Source organism: Echiichthys vipera (genome assembly GCF_963691815.1).
Source record: "Echiichthys vipera genome assembly, chromosome: 13".
In the NCBI taxonomy this organism is placed as follows: domain Eukaryota; kingdom Metazoa; phylum Chordata; class Actinopteri; order Perciformes; family Trachinidae; genus Echiichthys; species Echiichthys vipera.
In genome coordinates, this window is record NC_139838.1 from 26,372,945 (window position 1) to 26,390,245 (window position 17,301).

General features: G+C 43.3%; 1 protein-coding gene across 1 annotated transcript; it reads right to left on the reverse strand.

Moving 5' to 3' along the window:
- Positions 1-1,943: 1,943 nt before the first annotated feature.
- LOC310955834 (major histocompatibility complex class I-related gene protein-like) lies at positions 1,944-12,559 on the reverse strand. The gene is made up of 7 exons (XM_083925892.1): positions 12,448-12,559; positions 7,325-7,591; positions 5,098-5,376; positions 4,341-4,643; positions 3,408-3,509; positions 3,208-3,288; positions 1,944-2,975 (listed from the first exon to the last, which is right to left on the reverse strand). Exons 1-6 carry the CDS (start codon positions 12,494-12,496, stop codon positions 3,227-3,229), a joined length of 1,062 nt encoding a protein of 353 aa, XP_083782018.1. The 5' UTR covers positions 12,497-12,559; the 3' UTR covers positions 1,944-2,975; positions 3,208-3,226.
- Positions 12,560-17,301: the final 4,742 nt, after the last annotated feature.

A 17,301-nucleotide genomic window follows, 5' to 3' on the forward strand; every position in this document is an offset into this window, starting at 1 on the left:
CACACCAAGTTAATTGCCTCCACCTGACATCAGTTGTGGTGCCTTTGATTTTACTTCAGAATAAAATCATCTGTTCCTTGATGATTCCCCTCCTAGTAGTGCACAGTAACACAAATAATTCACCATGGTTGGAAAGATGCTTTCAAAAGAACTCCGGGATAAAGTTGTGGTGGTCCCCTTTTTTAAACAGAGGAACCACCATCCCAGTCTGCCACTCCCTTGGCACTGTCCCAGACTTCCACGCAATGTTGAAGAGACGTGTCAACCAACACAGCCCCTCCAAACCCAAAGCTTTCAGCATTTCTGGACGAATCTCATCAACCCCTGGGGCTTTGCCACTGTGGAGTTGTTTGACTACCTCAGTGACTTCCGTCAGGGATATTGACAAGGATTCCCCATCAGCCTCCAGCTCTGCCTCTACAAAAGGGGGCGTGTTAGTCCGATTACGGAGTTCCTCAAAGTGCTCCTTCCACCGCCCGACTACCTCATCAGCTGGGGTCACCAGAGTCCCGTCCTTACTGTAAACAGCTTGGACGGTTCCCCGTTTCCCCCTCCTGAGATGTCGAATGGTTTTCCAGAAGCACCTGGAAGTTGAAGATCTCTCGGACAGGGGCCTCCTACAGACGTTCCCAGTTCACCCGCACTACTCGTTTGGGTTTACCTGGTCTGTCCAGAATCTTCCCCCATCCTCTGACCCAACTCATCACCAGATGGTGTTCAGTTGACAGCTCTGCCCCTCTCTTCACTCGAGTTTCTAAAACATACGGCCTCAGATCAGATGATACGATCACAAAACCGATCATCGACCTTTGGCCTAGGGTGCTCTGGTACTACGTACACTCATGAGCATCCTTATGTTCGAACATGGTGTTAGTTATAGACAATCCGTGACTAGCACAGAAGTCTAATACCTAGCGACCACTCCAGGTGTCTCCATCATTGCCCATCTGGGCGTTGAAGTCTCCCAGCAGAACTATGGAGTCCCCTACTGGAGCCCCATGCAGGACTCCATTCAGGGTCTCCAAGAAGGCCAAATACTCTGAACTGCTGTTCGGTGCATATGCACAAACAACAGTCAGAGTTTTCCCCCCTACCACCCGCAGGCGTAAGGAGGCGACCCTCTCGTCCACCGGGGTGAACTCCAACACCACTGCGCTCATCCGGGGTTTGTGAGTATCCCCACACCCGCACGGCGCCTCACACCCTGGGCAACTCCAGAGAAGTATAGGATCCAACCCCTATCCAGGAGTACGGTTCCAGAACCGAGACTGTGTGTGGAGGTAAGCCCCAACAGATCAAACTGGTAGCGCTCCACCTCCCGCACAAGCTTCGGCTCCTTCCTCAGCAGAGAGGAGACGCTCCACGTCCCCAGAGCTTCTGCTGCCCGTGTCTGGTCCGTCGAGGCCCCTCATCTTCACTGCCACCCGTGCAGCAACGCACCCGACCCAAGTGGTTCCTCCTGCGAGTGGTGGGCCCACAGGATGGAGAGGAGGGAGGCGCCTGAGACCACTTTGCCATGGGAGACCCTACCAGGAGCACTAGGCTCCAGACAACACAGCCCTCAGGTTCACAGGAACACACAAACCTCTCCACCATGATAAGGTGAAGGTTACCGGAGAGGGAGAAATAACATGAATATGGAATTTCAAACATTATTTTTTCCTCCATGTTTCATGATTAAGCCCATTTGCCTCCTATGGAAAACTTTCTTATTAGAGAAAACAGACGTACGAGACAATGCTAATTAGTTTCACAAAGAAATATCTCAAACTAACAAAACCATCATTACAATCCCAAATCATTTTGTCGTTCTGGCTCTCTAATTTAACATCTACCGGTTGGAGACACATTTATCAAGTCGCTGTGACAGTAGTTAATATCCACATAATTACAGCTACAGTCACAGATGTGCAGATGAAATCACAAAGAGACAGACATTTGGAACACAGGGTACTTTATTGAAAAGCAAAACACCAATTAATGAAATAGAAAGGTAACCTTAGTGATTTTAAGAGTCACTGTTCAATTTAAATGTTTACAAAACTAAAGAGAAATCGTCCCTTGACCCTAAACAATAGCAGAAAATACTTCTATCAGTGTGCAGAGAAGCTGAAAACATCCAACAATCCTTTAAATCTCAATAAAATATGTTTCAAAATAGATATTAAAAAAAAAACAGCAACATATTTGTGATAAAGAAAAAAACCCAAAACATGAATCATTATTTACTCCTGCCTGGAATCAAAACACGCTCTTTAATTTTTTGTCTGTTTTAAAGCAAAATACCAACAAATTATTTACACAACTGGAAGAAAATGCTTATATTTTATGTATGTGTGCATAGGGACGGGTGACATTGATACAACCTATTATTGTTTGTTTAATTTCATGTTGTGGTGTAAATAATTCACCACCACGGTGCAAAAGTCCGTCCATTTCCTCTTCTTCTCTCAACTAATGTGTTATCTCAAGGTTTATATCATCGTATCACCGGACCCTAGGAGTGTGTGAGTGTGTGTGTGTGTGTGTACATGAACATTTGTGTTGTCACAATATTGATTTAACCAGAAAACCCCACAGCAGAAGAATTAAACTGTAACTATGGTGAGTTTATTATAGATGAACACAAACACCTTTATTATGTTTGTGTGAAGAGCGCTGTGATGCTTTCATAGTTTTACATTTAGTTTTTTTTACAAAATAATAATCCTCATTTCATTTACCAACATTCAAACAAATATTTCTTCAGAGTCACTTTTTTTTTATTTGAAACTTAATGATCTGATGATTTGTAAAATATCTAAAGACTCATTTTCCACATTTATTTTCTCTGTTTTCCAATAAATGAGCATCTACAACCAGATTCCCAGCCCTGATTCACCAGTTTATGATGTGATGATGAATAACGATGGTTTCCCAGTTTACAGGAGAACGTGGAACGACTCCTCGATCCAGTGCAAAATGTATCCATAAACCTGAAGAGACAGAAAAGAAAAGAACATCACATGAAATAGAAAACATAATAATAAATGTGAGTTTTTAATATCACACCTTTTCTGACCTGCTGATGTTTCTGAAAGCATCTGTGTGCTTCTCTTAATAATCTCACTTCAAAGTCAAATATTTTCTGTGCAGCTCAAAGGTTTTACAGAAGTTTTACAGTGGATAAAGAAACAATCGCAGCTGTGAATAGTTGAAGCAACTCACTGTGTGCAGGGTGGTGAGTTTATGACTGTGGATTCAGTTTCTGCTCCAGTTCAGAGCTGTTTTCAGATGGAGGGCATTTGTCTGAACGACAAAGTAAAGACAAGTCATTTAAGTTCTCAAAACTGTCAAATATCTTCTAACACCTTCTTCTCAGTGGGCAACAAATTAAATACTGAATGAAACAAATTAGAAAATCTCACATTTTTTCCTTTTGTAAACCATGAATCCAACGGCAGCGGCGAGGGCGAGAGCGAGAACGGCCATGGCAACGATGAAGATGGTGGTCACGTCAATGGGCTTCTCTGTTGAGCAGAAAACAACAAAAAGGTGACAACATGAACAGATGAAGCCGGTTAGAAGAGAAGAACATCATAACTTTAAGTCGTCTCCCTCCTTGTCTGTACATAATTACTGTTTGAATGTCTGTAACTTGGTAACTTTGTTGTCTTTGTTTTGAATGTTGGCTTTGGCACAATGACAGCGTCAGCATACTTGGACAATAAATGTGGATTCTTCTGACTGATTAACTAATGTTTAAATACATTTATCCAGGTACTTAATGAATCCATCTTCTCGTCTTCTAAAACTGAAGAGTCAGGGCACAAAATGAACCCTCTCGATTATCTAAAGGTAAAATGTGAAAGTGGTGGATTTGCTTCATTCATCAGACAAAAAACAAACAATGGTGATCTATTGGTGTCTGGTGAAATGTGAACCTTCATCAGTCATTTGGCAGGTGATTTAACAATTTAAAAATGTAAACACATTCACACAGGTGGTGAAAAAAGGTTATTTCAAAACTATAAAACTAACTAAAATTGTGTTTAATTGTATTTTTCATTATTGACATATTTTCTTTTTCATTGAATCAGAGCGAAGTGAACGATAGACAGGCAGCACAAAAACACTGCAGTGGACGATCATTCCCTCAAAGGAAACTTTGACTTTACATTAAAGGTGACGATGAGAAGACTTCCTGAAACCCTCGCCAGGGTCCAGTGGGGGACATTGTTTTAAACACTTAAGACTTAAAATAAAACTTAAAATAACTAATAACAGAACGTTCCATCCAACACGTTACAGTAAACTTAATGTGTGTTTCCCACCTTCATCACTTCTGACAGAAGACTTACTTTCATTGGTCCTGATCACATCTTTGTCCAGTCGGGTGACGATGTGATTGTTCACCCCAGAGAGCTGAAACACACAGTCGTACCTCCTCCAGTCTTCAGGTGCGACTGATGAAAGTTTCAGGTCAGCAGTCATCTGGAAGGATCCATCGTGGTTGGGGAGGATCTCTCCGAGGTCCACGTCCTCATGAAGCTCCTGTCCATCTTTCCTCCAGAACATCATGGCTCTGTCAGGGTAGAAACCTGTAGCGTGGCAGCTGACTGGAGAGGAGGGAGACTTCTGGAGGAGAGACACTGAGGGAGGGACTGCAGACAGAGAGAGAGAGAGACAGTTTACAGTTTTATAGATTAATATTAGCATCCACATTTGATGTAATGGATTTTAAATACACTATTATATCTATGAAATGTAAATAATTCTCACTGAAGTGAAGCAGAGAAAAGGAGGTGGGAGATATTAAAAAGGAGGGAGGACAGTGAGTGTGAGAAAGACAGAAAAGAGACAGAAAGGAAGAGAAAATGGAGGGAAAGAGCAGAGATGAATATGTGGGAGAGCGTGACAGAGGAAATAAAAAACAGAGGGATGTAGAGAGATGAATACAGGTGAGAACATGAGAGAAAGAGAAAAGTGTGGACACTGAGACACAGTGGCTCTGTATGTTGGTTCATATTTATTGTAATGTTGCTGTTGGTTAGAAACACATGGAGGTAAATTAACATTGTTGTGTCCATTAAACTCCACCAGGTCATGTGATTCTACCTGTTCTCTGCAGAGAGCTGCTCCCATAGGCCACATACTTCTTCAGCCACTCAGGACACTCCTGGGTGAGGTAGTGTTTTTTCTGTGCTATGAAAGCTTTGTCATTATCCAACTTGTGTTTGGTGATGACAGCCTGTGGTGTTGGAGCGATCCATGTCCCTGTCTTCAGGTCAAACACTATGAAGTCTTCTCCATCATAACCATCTTGATCAAATCCATTGACCTCATCAGTCTCATCATCCCACTCACAGCCGTACATCTTCTGGAACTTGTGGACACCTGAGAGAGAGAGAGAGAAAGAGAGAGAGAGAGGGAGAGAGAGAGAAAGAAAGAGAGAGAGAGAGAGAGAGAGAGAGAGAGAGAGAGAGAGAGAGAGAGAAATCACAGTTGATATCACATGTTAACCACAGAGACATAAACAGAGGATCTGCAGCTCCTGCTGTCATTGGCTCGATGAAAGACACTTACAGCCAATCATCATCTGTACGGTGTGGACGTCTCAGATGGAAACAAAGAGACAGAGACTGCTGGGAAACAGAGAGACGTCCCAACACACTTCATCCCCTCTTTCTTTAAACCTCCACAGAGCTGATCCTGGACTGAACATGACACCCACTGAGACCCTGCAGCCAGTGGTCCAGTCCAACAACAGAGTCTTCCTGTGAGAGACTACAGAATTAACTGTCCTGAGGCTGCTCTAGAAGCTTCCACTGAAGGAGACTTTCAGTCCACGATTCGTCTCCAGACTCCACCTGCTCAGCCAGGACAGTGTGTCCTGTTCAGCACTGTGTTACTACAACTGGTCACATTAAGGCAGAGACCATCAGGACCATTATGGAGACTGGGAGGAAGTCTGTGCGTGCATCAATCAATACGACCAACAGCTGTTTCCCCTGCAGATGTTGGCCTGATGGGCCAACACACTGCGGTCAGTACAGTAGAGTTCATCTGATACAATCTGAACTTCTGCTCTATATTTAGTGCTGGAACTTATTATTCTTTAGTTTCTTATTATTATTATTATTAATATTTAGTTATTAATTAATGAACTCTTTACTCTATCTAAAATTATATTAAACAAAGAAAAGCAGGACATTCTCATATTTACATGGTATTTTTGTATAATAAAAGATTTAAATGATTATTAAATAATCAAAATTGTTGTCAATTAATTTCCTGTCGATCATCTAATCTATTAAGTGACTAACTGTTTCAGCACTTTATATATTTATTATGGCTTAGACACACTGGGGTCAAGTAAAGTTAAAATAATCCAATCTGTAGTTTTACAAATTTAGGTTTTAAACTAATTTTTCTTGTCTTTACTGTTTATTTAATGATTATTTATTGATTCATCAATTTATTGTTTACACTGTAAAATATTAACAAATAAAGAAAAATGTCCATCACAAGTTGTGAGAGGCTAAAGTGAAATCTTCAAACAGCTTCTTCTGTCCGACCAACACTGAACTGTATTTAATATAAAATGATATAAAACAGAAAATCCTCATGTTTGAGAATCTGGAAGCAGAAACTGTTTGATATTTCTGCTGAATAAAAGACTCATAATTATTTGATTATCAACATTCGGTCAATTCATCTTCTGTCGATGGATTAAGTGACTAATGGTTTCAGCACTATATCCAGTCTGTTTGTTATGGGATGGCCACACTGGGGTCAGTGGAGCGCTGCTGTAAAACATTTGAAACGTGTGATCTGAAGGAGACATTCAGCGTGTCGTCCTGTCAGCAGCTTTATTAAAACACACTGCTCCTCCTCTCAGATGGGGACCCAGCAGAAGCAGCCTGTGTCCCGTTCACAGTCCTGCTCCGTAGTTTGAGAAACCAGGCAGTAATGTTCCTCTATCACCTGTGTGTTGTGAAACTGCAGTAGAGTTGTTATGGAGCAACTCACTGAGGGCAGTTCAGTAGAGTGACTCTGATCTAATCTAGTGCAGATAAAGTGTTAATAACCTCTGCTGGTTATTATGGGATGGACACGAACACTGTGTCAGCGGAGCAGCATCCAGTCGTCTCAGTCTCACTGATGTTCCTGTTGACTTTACTGTGTTTCAGACAAGAAACACTTTCACCTGTGTGTGTGTGTGTGTGTGTGTGTGTGTGTGTGTGTGTGTGTGTGTGTGTGTGTGTGTGAACATGTGTTTACTAAAATACAGGATGAAAATATAAACAACATTTCATCAGTAGAACGTGAAACATAAACAAACCTCCAGTTTGGTTGAAGCGCTGCTTTACAATTTCAATGTTGTTTTTGAAGTCCTGCTGTTCACCCACAGACACCTCAGTCTGCCACTGCCAGTACTGAGGATCATCTGCTGTGACTTTGCTCATCCAGTCCTGTTTGGATTCTGCTCTCCTGGTGTTACTGTCGTAGTGATCTATCTGAACGTCATCAACCAAACCAACAGACACAAACTCTGGGAAGTTTGGGACTCCAGAAGACGCAGTGTAGAAATACTTCAGAGAGTGAGTCGCTGTGAGAAAAACAAGAAATAACTTCAGTTTTTATTTCACAGTTTTATAAATCACTGCACACAGAATCAAAAACACACACATCCTAATAACATCTGTTGTGTGATCAATAATACCGAAAAATGTAACCTTTAATATTTCTGATGCATTTGTTGCTGATGCAGAGAGCAGATGAGGCAGGTTGTTTACATTCCTCCGACTGCAAACGCGGCACGCGCGAGTGACGTCATCCACACCGTCGTCGCGGCACACGGCACCCAGACGAATTCGTTGCAATATCTGGGGACTTCAACCACATCACTCTGGCTGCAACACTGCCCACTTTCAAGCAGTTTGTGGACTGTCCCACCAGGGAAAACAAGACACTGGACCTGCTGTGTGCTAATGTTAAGGAGGCTTACAGCTCCACTGCCCTTCCTCCTCTTGGAATATCAGACCACAACCTCATCCACCTGCAGCCCCTGTATAAGCCCCAAGTCCAGCGGCTTCCTGTGACCACCAGGACTGTAAGGAGATGGTCACAGGAGACTGATGAAGCTCTACAGGGCTGCTTTGAACTCACAGACTGGGATTTGCTCTGTAATTCACATGGGGAGGACCTTGATGATCTCACGGACTGCATAACAGGATACATCAATTTCTGTGTGGACAGCGTTGTTCCTACAGTGACTGTACGCTGTTTCCTAAATAACAAGCCGTGGGTCACCAGAGACATCAAGGTCCTGCTGAATGAGAAGAAGAGGGCCTTCAGAGAAGGGGACAGAGAGCAGATGAGGCAGGTCCAGAGGGAGCTGAAGGAGAGGATCCAACAGGGCAAAGACAGCTACAGGAGGAAGCTGGAGCACAAACTCCAGCAGAACAACTTAAAGGACGTGTGGAGCGGCATGAGGAGCATCACTGGCTACAAACCATCTGGTAGCCAGACAGTAGGAGGTGGTACTGAACGTGCCAATGAGCTAAATCTGTTCTTCAACAGATTTGATGAAAGGGCTCTGGACCACCCCCCCATGGCTCCTCCACAACCACCCACCTCCAAACCTCCAACCCTGCTGACACCTCCCCCTCAATTCCTTCCTGATTTTGCCCTACCTGTTCCCTCCCCCCCGCCATCACCTCTCTCCACCCCCACCAACACACACAGCAGACAGACCTTCACTGCAGAGCAGGTGAGGAAGGAGCTGTGCAGACTCCGCCCAGGCAAGGCAGCAGGTCCCGACGGTGTCAGCCCGAGGGTCCTCAAAACATGTGCGATCCAGCTGTGTGGAGTCCTGCAGTACATCTATAACCTCAGCCTGAGTCTCGAGAAGGTCCCTGTGCTGTGGAAGACATCCTGCCTGGTACCATTACCAAAGAAGGTGCGTCCCAGCACCTCCGAGGACTACAGACCGGTGGCGCTGACGTCGCACCTGATGAAGTCACTGGAGAGGCTGGTTCTTTCACTTCTTCGGCCCCTGGTCAGTTCATCAGAGGACCCTCTACAGTTTGCCTACCAGCCGAGACTAGGTGTGGAGGACGCTATCATCTTCCTGCTCAACCGTGCCTGCGCCCACCTGGACAGAGTGGGGACCACAGTGAGAATCTTGTTCATGGACTTCTCCAGTGCGTTCAACACCACCCGGCCTGCTCTGCTGGGACGGAAGCTGACAACGGACCCTCCCCTGGTTTCCTGGATTACGGATTACTTGACGGGTTGACCACAGTATGTCAGACTGCAGGACGGAGTGTCTGACACTGTGGTCAGCAGCACTGGAGCTCCACAGGGTACTGTTCTTTCCCCATTTCTGTTCACCCTGTACACCTCAGACTTTCAGCTCCTCTCTGAGTCCTGCCACCTGCAGAAGTTTGCTGACGATTCTGCAATTGTTGGCTGTGTCAGTGAGGGGAAGGAGGAGGAATACAGGGGCATGTGGACTTCTTTGTCGACTGGTGTGCAGCTAATCACCTGATTCTAAACGCCACCAAGACTAAGGAGCTAGTGGTGGATTTCCGCAGGAGTAAATCTGCCCCCACACCCATCTCCATCAACGGCGTGACTGTGGATGTTGTCCAGGATTACAAATATCTTGGAGTATACCTGGACAACAAACTGGACTGGTCCAAGAACACTGAGGCTGTCTACAAGAAGGGCCAGAGTCGTCACTATTTCCTGAGGAGGCTCCGGTCATTCAATGTTTGTAACACCATGCTGAGGATGTTCTATCAGTCAGTGGCAGCCAGTGCCATCTTCTTTGCTGTTGTGTGCTGGGGCAGCAGACTAAGGGCAGCAGACGCAAAGAGGATCAGTAAGATCATCAGGAAGGCTGGCTCCGTCCTGGGGGTCAAACTGGACTCTTTGGTGGCGGTGTCTGAGAGGCGGATGCTGTCTAAACTGCACAGCATCCTGGACAACAACTCTCACCCTCTCCACCAGCTGCTGACCTCCAGCAGAAGCACCTTCAGCCACAGACTCATTCTCCCACGGTGTAATACTGAACGCCGGAGGAAGTCTTTTCTTTCGGCGGCCATCAAACTTTATAATTCATCTCCCCCTGGTCAGGTAAGGAACAGTGGAGACACTGTAACATTTTTAACACTTATAACTTATCGCTCCTTCTCACTTATCTAGTTTGTACTTATTTCATTTCAATCTGCTGCTAAACTGAACAGTGCGTACTGTTGTATATTGTATATACCTGCGCTTAACCACGATGTCTGTTGCACTCTGTCACACTTAGTTCATTGCTTGATTTGTCTGATGTTAGCTTTGTTTTGATTTGATTTATGTTTTTATGCTTATTGTTACTCTGACCCTTTTCCACCTTTGTATTGAAACTGTTGCAAAATAATTTCCCTCGGGATAAATAAAGCTTCTTGAATCTTGAATCTTGTCTTGAATAATGTATTTTAGTTTACACTCCTCATAATCAGATGAGTTTGACCAAAATATAAACTTGCATTTACAATATTCAACACATTAAAACTGTTTATATTGATTATATAAACTCTCTTATGGTCTTTATTTCACACACGGCCTAAATCGTGACCAGTGACGACGTACGTTTCTTCTCTCTGAGCAGAAAAACACATTTGAACATTTCATTTTTCATACTCGAGTCATAATTGATTTCGTGTTTTATGTTGTTGTCGGTTTGTGGATTTTAAATGTTTAAAATAAAATAAAACCAACAAGACAAAAATAATCCGAGCCAGTTCCTCGTGTACCTCACTTTCATATATGTTGATTTATATAAACTGAAGAATTATATTCAAATCAAATCAACCTTCATTGATATGCCGCTTTTCATTCAGAAAAGTATCGCAAAGTGCCTCAAAGAGATGTACAGAAAAAGAGAAACATCAAATAAAATCAGGAGAAGAAAGTTAAAAGAACCCAATCCCCCATCCCCACAGTCGCGCGTTCATACACACATTCACACAAACACACACAGCCACGCTGACACACAGACACACACACCCACATACTTTCACTACAGAGACATGGCCGGGCAACGAGACCTGAGGTACAGAGGAGGCTAGAGGAAGCTACCTTTGGGGGGCCAACCACACTGGGAGAGGTCCCAGTCCAAGGTCACAGGGAGCACCGCCACAGAGACCACCCCAACCCGGGCAGACAGGAGGCTCCGCACCAAGGTGCAGAGCCCTCTGGTCGCCCGGGCCGGAACTGTCCACGGGACAGCACCCTCCGCGGCCAGACCAGAGACAACTCCCAAACTGGGAGGCCCCATGAGGAAACACTGGAGACAAAAAACTGTTGCCTAAAACAGTAAAGAGTTCAAATACGGAGGCCTAAAACACGAGGGACTAAAACATAAAAGCATAAAAGCACAGAGGCTAAAAACATGAACTAGAACATAAAAGCAATCAAATCAAAAAGCGTTAAGTCTGGGCCCATAAGAACAATATTTAATATTGAACTGATATTTCTGATAATGAAATATATTGTGTGTAAAAAGTCTCTGCTGTCTGAATGTGAATATATTCCTGTGTGAAGCTGTCACACCACAAATCTAATTACCTGTTAAAAGATCAAATACTTTACTTATGTGAGTTGATTTTTGAAGTCGATCATGAGATTTATATTTGTGAATTTAAATTTAAAATATATCATTAAATATTAGGCTTCTTTGTCACAGACTACAGTTTATAGTTTGTGTTTTATTTCAGAGAAGATCATTAATGAATAATGTTTCATGTTAACCTGTCAGTAATGTAGTTTACATACTTTAGTTAAAAATATTAAATATTGTTCCAACAAAGCAGGAAGTTGTTTGTCTTCAGCAGGAAAACAACGACACTTGTTGACTTGTTGGTTCAAAATAAAACAGTCAAACCTAAACAGCAGCCTGTAGGTGCTGAGATGAACTATAGTGACATGTTTACAGACTGTGGAAATGTCTTAATTATGTCTAATGCATGAAAACAACTCATAGAAATATTTACATACTCTCACTCATGATTAATAGCAATGCACACAACTGAAAAAAAGCACTAAATAAAGTTTAGGACAAGAATCGCTTTGATTTAACGACTTATGTTAATATTTCATATTTAATGTCGTTGTGTGAGTGTGTGTTGGGCTGTTGTGAGCTGCGGAGTCATGCTGCCATTTTAACATCCACATCGATCGGACAGTATCGGTTCATGCTCCTGATTTTATGAACGAATGTCTCAAATAAAAGACAGGAAAGTTACAGGGAAACACACTTACACGATTTTCACAAACTCACTGTGAGCTGTCCTTCATCAAAGTCGATCACAGGAAGCTTCAACTCCTCATTAAAGTTTATAAAGACGAGTGGATTTTTTTAATTCAACAATTAACCAACTTTAAAAGCAAACAAACACAGAGTTAACCCACCTGCCGTGGCGCCATGTAGGCCCAGGAGCAGAACCAGAACCGTCTCCATGGTGATGTGTCGCACCTGAAGCTCCGGTACTCGGACACCGTCCTTCCAGCTCGAGCACCAGGGCTGAAATGAGGAGGAGAGGAGAAGTGGCGCTGCTTGTCTCAGCCAATAGGAATTCAGAATGAGCTCTGACGTCACCTGTAACTCGGTCAAAGTGACCCACTGAGGTTATGAACCAAAAGTGAAAGTTAACTGCTGTTATTTGAGCCTGTGTCAGAGGATGGGGAGACACGCGGGGCTTTATTCTGCTTCATCAACTGTGTCCGCAGATGAAAGGACACCCCCCCCCCCCCCCTATTTCTGAAATACATAAATTGCCCCACCCCCCCATACAAATACCCTATATTTCTTTTTTTTAATCTTTATTCCACAATTGGAAAGTACAGAGCATCAGTGTTCAAACAATCAGAAACAAACGGATACGGGACGGTATTAAGGAATAAAATATACAAAAATATATAGAAATAAAATAGTTAATAATAAAAAAATATATATACACTACCGTTCAAAAGTTTGGGGTCACCCAGAAAATGTTGTGTTTTCCATGAAAAGTCACACTTATTTACCACCATTAGTTGTAAAATGAATAGAAAATATAGTCAAGACATTGACAAGGTTAGAAATAATGATTTTTATTTGAAATAATTTTTTTTTTCCTTCAAACTTTGCTTTCGCAGCAATTACAGCATTGCAGACCTCGGGCATTCTCGCTGTTCATTTGTTGAGGTAATCAGGAGAAATTTCACCCCATGCTTCTAGAAGCCCCTCCCACAAGCTGGATTGGCTGGATGGGCACTTCTTGCGTACCATACGGTCAAGCTGCTCCCACAACAGCTCAATGGGGTTTAGATCTGGTGACTGCGCTGGCCACTCCATTACAGATAGAATACCAGCTGCCTGCTTCTTCTCTAAATAGTTCTTGCACAACTTGGAGGTGTGCTTTGGGTCATTGTCCTGTTGCAGGATGAAATTGGCTCCAATCAAGCGCTGTCCACAGAGTTTGGCATGGCGTTGCAAAATGGAGTGATAGCCTTCCTAATTCAGAATCCCTTTAACCCTGAACAAATCTCCCACCTTACCAGCACCAAAGCAACCCCAGACCATCACGTCACCCTCACCATGCTTGACAGATGGCGTCAGGCACTCTTCCAGCATCTTTTCAGTTGTTCTGCGTCTCACAAATGTTCTTCTGTGTGATCCAAACACCTCAAACTTCGATTTGTCCGTCCATAACACTTTTTTCCAATCTTCCTCTGTCCAATGTCTGTGTTCTTTTGCCCATATTAATCTTTTTCTTTTATTTGCCAGTCTCAGATATGGCTTTTTCTTTGCCACTCTGCCCTGAAGGCCAGCATCCCGGAGTCGCCTCTTCACTGTAGATGTTGACACTGGCGTTTTGCAGGTACTATTTAATGAAGCTGCCAGTTGAGGACCTGTGAGGCGTCTATTTCTCAAACTAGAGACTCTAATGTACTTTTCTTCTTGCTGAGTTGTGCAGCGGGGCCTCCCACTTCTCTTTCTACTCTGGTTAGAGCCTGTTTGTGCGGTTCTCTGAAGGGAGTAGTACACACCGTTGTAGGAAATCTTCAGTTTCTTGGCAATTTCTCGCATGGAATAGCCTTCATTTCTAAGAACAAGAATAGATTGTCGAGTTTCACATGAAAGTTCTCTTTTTCTGGCCATTTTGAGCGTTTAATCGTCCCCACAAATGTGATGCTCCAGATACTCAACTAGCCCAAAGGAAGGTCAGTTTTATAGCTTCTCTAACCAGCTAAACTGTTTTCAGCTGTGCTAACATAATTGCACAAGGGTTTTCTAATCATCCATTAGCCTTCTGACCCAATGAGCAAACACATTGTACCATTAGAACACTGGAGTGATAGTTGCTGGAAATGGGCCTCTATACACCTATGTAGATATTGCACCAAAAAACAGACATTTGCATCTAGAATAGTCATTTACCACATTAGCAATGTAGTTAAATAGTTAACTACACCCTCTCCTTGGCCCAGCTACGAACTGGCCCCCTCCATTGATCCTTTGACCTTTCACGTGTGTCATTTCATCCCGTAACCTATTATGTATGTATGTATTCATATTTTTGTAGTAAATCCCCCAAACCCCAGTTGTTGTCTGTGATCTTTCATTCTGTTTAGAGATATCACAGTCCTCTATCTGCAGTTTAGGGCTGCAGTATCGAATCTTTTTGCAATCGATTATTTGATTAAAAAACATAATTTTGCATAAAAATGTATCGTAATGCGTGATTCTGCAAAAAAAATATTATGTCTGGGGTCAGATGAGACTAAAATTAAACTTTTTGGGCTGAACTCCAAGAGCTATCTTTGGTGGAAACCAAACGCAGCACACCAACCAAAACACACAGGGGCGACTGTGGCTCAGTGGTGGGGAGGGTTGTCCTCCATTCGAGATAGGCGGTTTGACCCCCAGCTCCCCCGGTCCACATGTCAAAGTGTCCTTGGGCAAGACACTGAACCCCAAATTGCTCCTCGTGCTGCGCATGGGTGTGTGAATGTGGTGTGAATGATTAGATTAGATTAGATTAGATGGTCTGTAGATGTCCACTGCCATCAGTGTGAATGTCTGTGTGAACGGGTGAATGTGACAAACACTGTGAAAGCGCCTTGAGTAGTCAGAAGACTAGAAAGGCGCTTTATAGAATAAGAATGTGAATGTTCTCATTTGTCCAGGTCATCGTTCTCCCCAAAGCAATTTCAGTCAAACATGGAAACAATAATCTCCTTATTTTGGCAAAATACTTCATACAAATTTTTAAGAATATCAAATTTCATTTTAACTGACTGACCTCTTTTATTTTTGACTGATTTTTATTTAAATGTACTTGTTTTTATTATATTTATTATTATAATTATTTCGTTTTGTCTAGTATTTTATTTATTTTTATTTTATTCATCTGTTTTTGTTGTCACTCGCTCGGTTGTTTATATAGTAAATAATTTGTATCATCTTGAATATGTCTTTTTGCTGTAATCACGTGATCCTGGCTGTACACTGCCCTCTGGTGGTCACAGCGCGTTACTACAACACTGCTGTCAAGGTGTAGTTACGCACCATGTCCACCGGAGGGCGGTGTTTCCACGCGGTTTTTATCACAGTGTTATAAACGCTGCCTTTAACCAGGAACTCCACCAAGCGCCAAAGCTGCTTAAGCTGCTAAAGCAAACGCATATTAAGAATTACGGTGAACACATTTGAACTTTGTAAATGATATTTTTATAGGATATTATGGATTTCAGGAATCTAACACTCCGCAGCAAAGGGGAAACGGCTGTGAGGTTTATCAACCAATGTGTGTTTCATTGTGAATACAGCACTCTTATATATATATATATATATGACTGAACATAAGTTAAGTCTTAATAATATAATAAATTCATAAATAAATCCATGAATAAATGATGTAATTATATATGTTTCAATGTATCAATGTATCAATGTATTTATTCAAATATTTATTTATTAATGTATTGTAATGAATTTTGTTGTTTAGGATGTTTAGAGTAGCGTCCAGCTGCCACCACCTTTGTTAACCCGGTCTGGTCCGGTATTTAGAGGTCAGAGAGCACCCACCACAGACAGATATGTATTAAAATAGAAAATCTTTATTTCCAGTTAATTTAGGGACGTTTTGCACTCAGCAGGCCAATGAGGGCAGCTCCAGCAGGTCAGGCAGGTAACTCCACCGTCCGGCGACACCAACACTGCACACGAGAGAGAACACAGCCAGAAAGGGACACCTCACACAAATAACTTCACAGCAACTAAGACCGGTATCACACTACCCACAATGGGAGCTCAAAATCACACGGGCTCCTTAGGGACCACTACAACACACAGGGCCGAAACCCACTCCCAACACTAGGGAGAGATGAGCGCTGAGCCGCCCCTAACGGGCCTCTGGCACACCTGGCACACTGACGTCAGTTAATTAAAAACCTTTCTTCAACTGACGAGACTACAAGTAAGTTTATATGAGAATCATTAAAACAGAGGACTTATCCTGCCCCGGTCTGGTGACAAGACCCCCCCGTGGGGCCGAGGCAATGGGGCGGGGCTGTGCACCGGAGAACAGGCTGCTCAGCTGGCAGGCGTGGAGTCGTTCAGCGTGGTCGGCGTCACTGATGAGGCTGCTGCATGAGAGCACAGGTAAGGCACGACTACTCCCCAGTCCCTCGCTACCTAAAGGAGGTGTCTGGCCTCCCCTCTTGATACAGGGCTGATCAACACGACGAACTCTCCTACTCAGCTGTCTTCACTGCCGGCAGCACTATAAGCTGCGAACAGCACCCACAGTACCACTGGCTCCCAAAAAGCTCAGGCCGACAGCTCTCCCGTCTCTGCCACCCTCGCTCTCTCCCCCGCCTGTTTTCTTCCCAGCTGCTGAACCCGGTCCCTCCTCCCCCTCCCAGGTGAACTGCATCAGCCCTTGATTGCCCCCCTCTCTGGGGAGTTCCTCCGCCCCATTCCACTCCCTCACTACAGTATTTATGCATTTATTATTTTATTCATATTATAATAAACTAATGTACTGTAAATGCATCATAAACTGAATAATGAAAGAAAAGTGTTCACCGAAAGTCTTAATGTGCTATTGTGTTAGCGCTTGGTAGAGTTTATGGTTAAAGCAGCGTTTATAACCCTATATAATACAATCCCGTGTAAAACACTGCCCCCCGGTGGTCACAGTGCGGTACTACATCAGGTGTGCTGTAGTACCGCACTGTGACCACCAGAGGGCAGTGAACAGACAGGATTACGTTGCT

What these genes read in the sequence shown, in the direction of transcription:
- LOC310955834 (XM_083925892.1), bottom strand. Translation starts at nt 12,496, where the DNA reads ATGGAGACGGTTCTGGTTCTGCTCCTGGGCCTACATGGCGCCACGGCA. An exon ending in GCGCTTCAACCAAACTGGAG is followed by an intron (nt 5,377 to 7,324) that starts GTTTGTTTATGT and finishes TCTCTCTCTCAG; the next exon opens with GTGTCCACAAGTTCCAGAAG. An exon ending in TGTGATCAGGACCAATGAAA is followed by an intron (nt 3,510 to 4,340) that starts GTAAGTCTTCTG and finishes TCTGCTCAACAG; the next exon opens with AGAAGCCCATTGACGTGACC.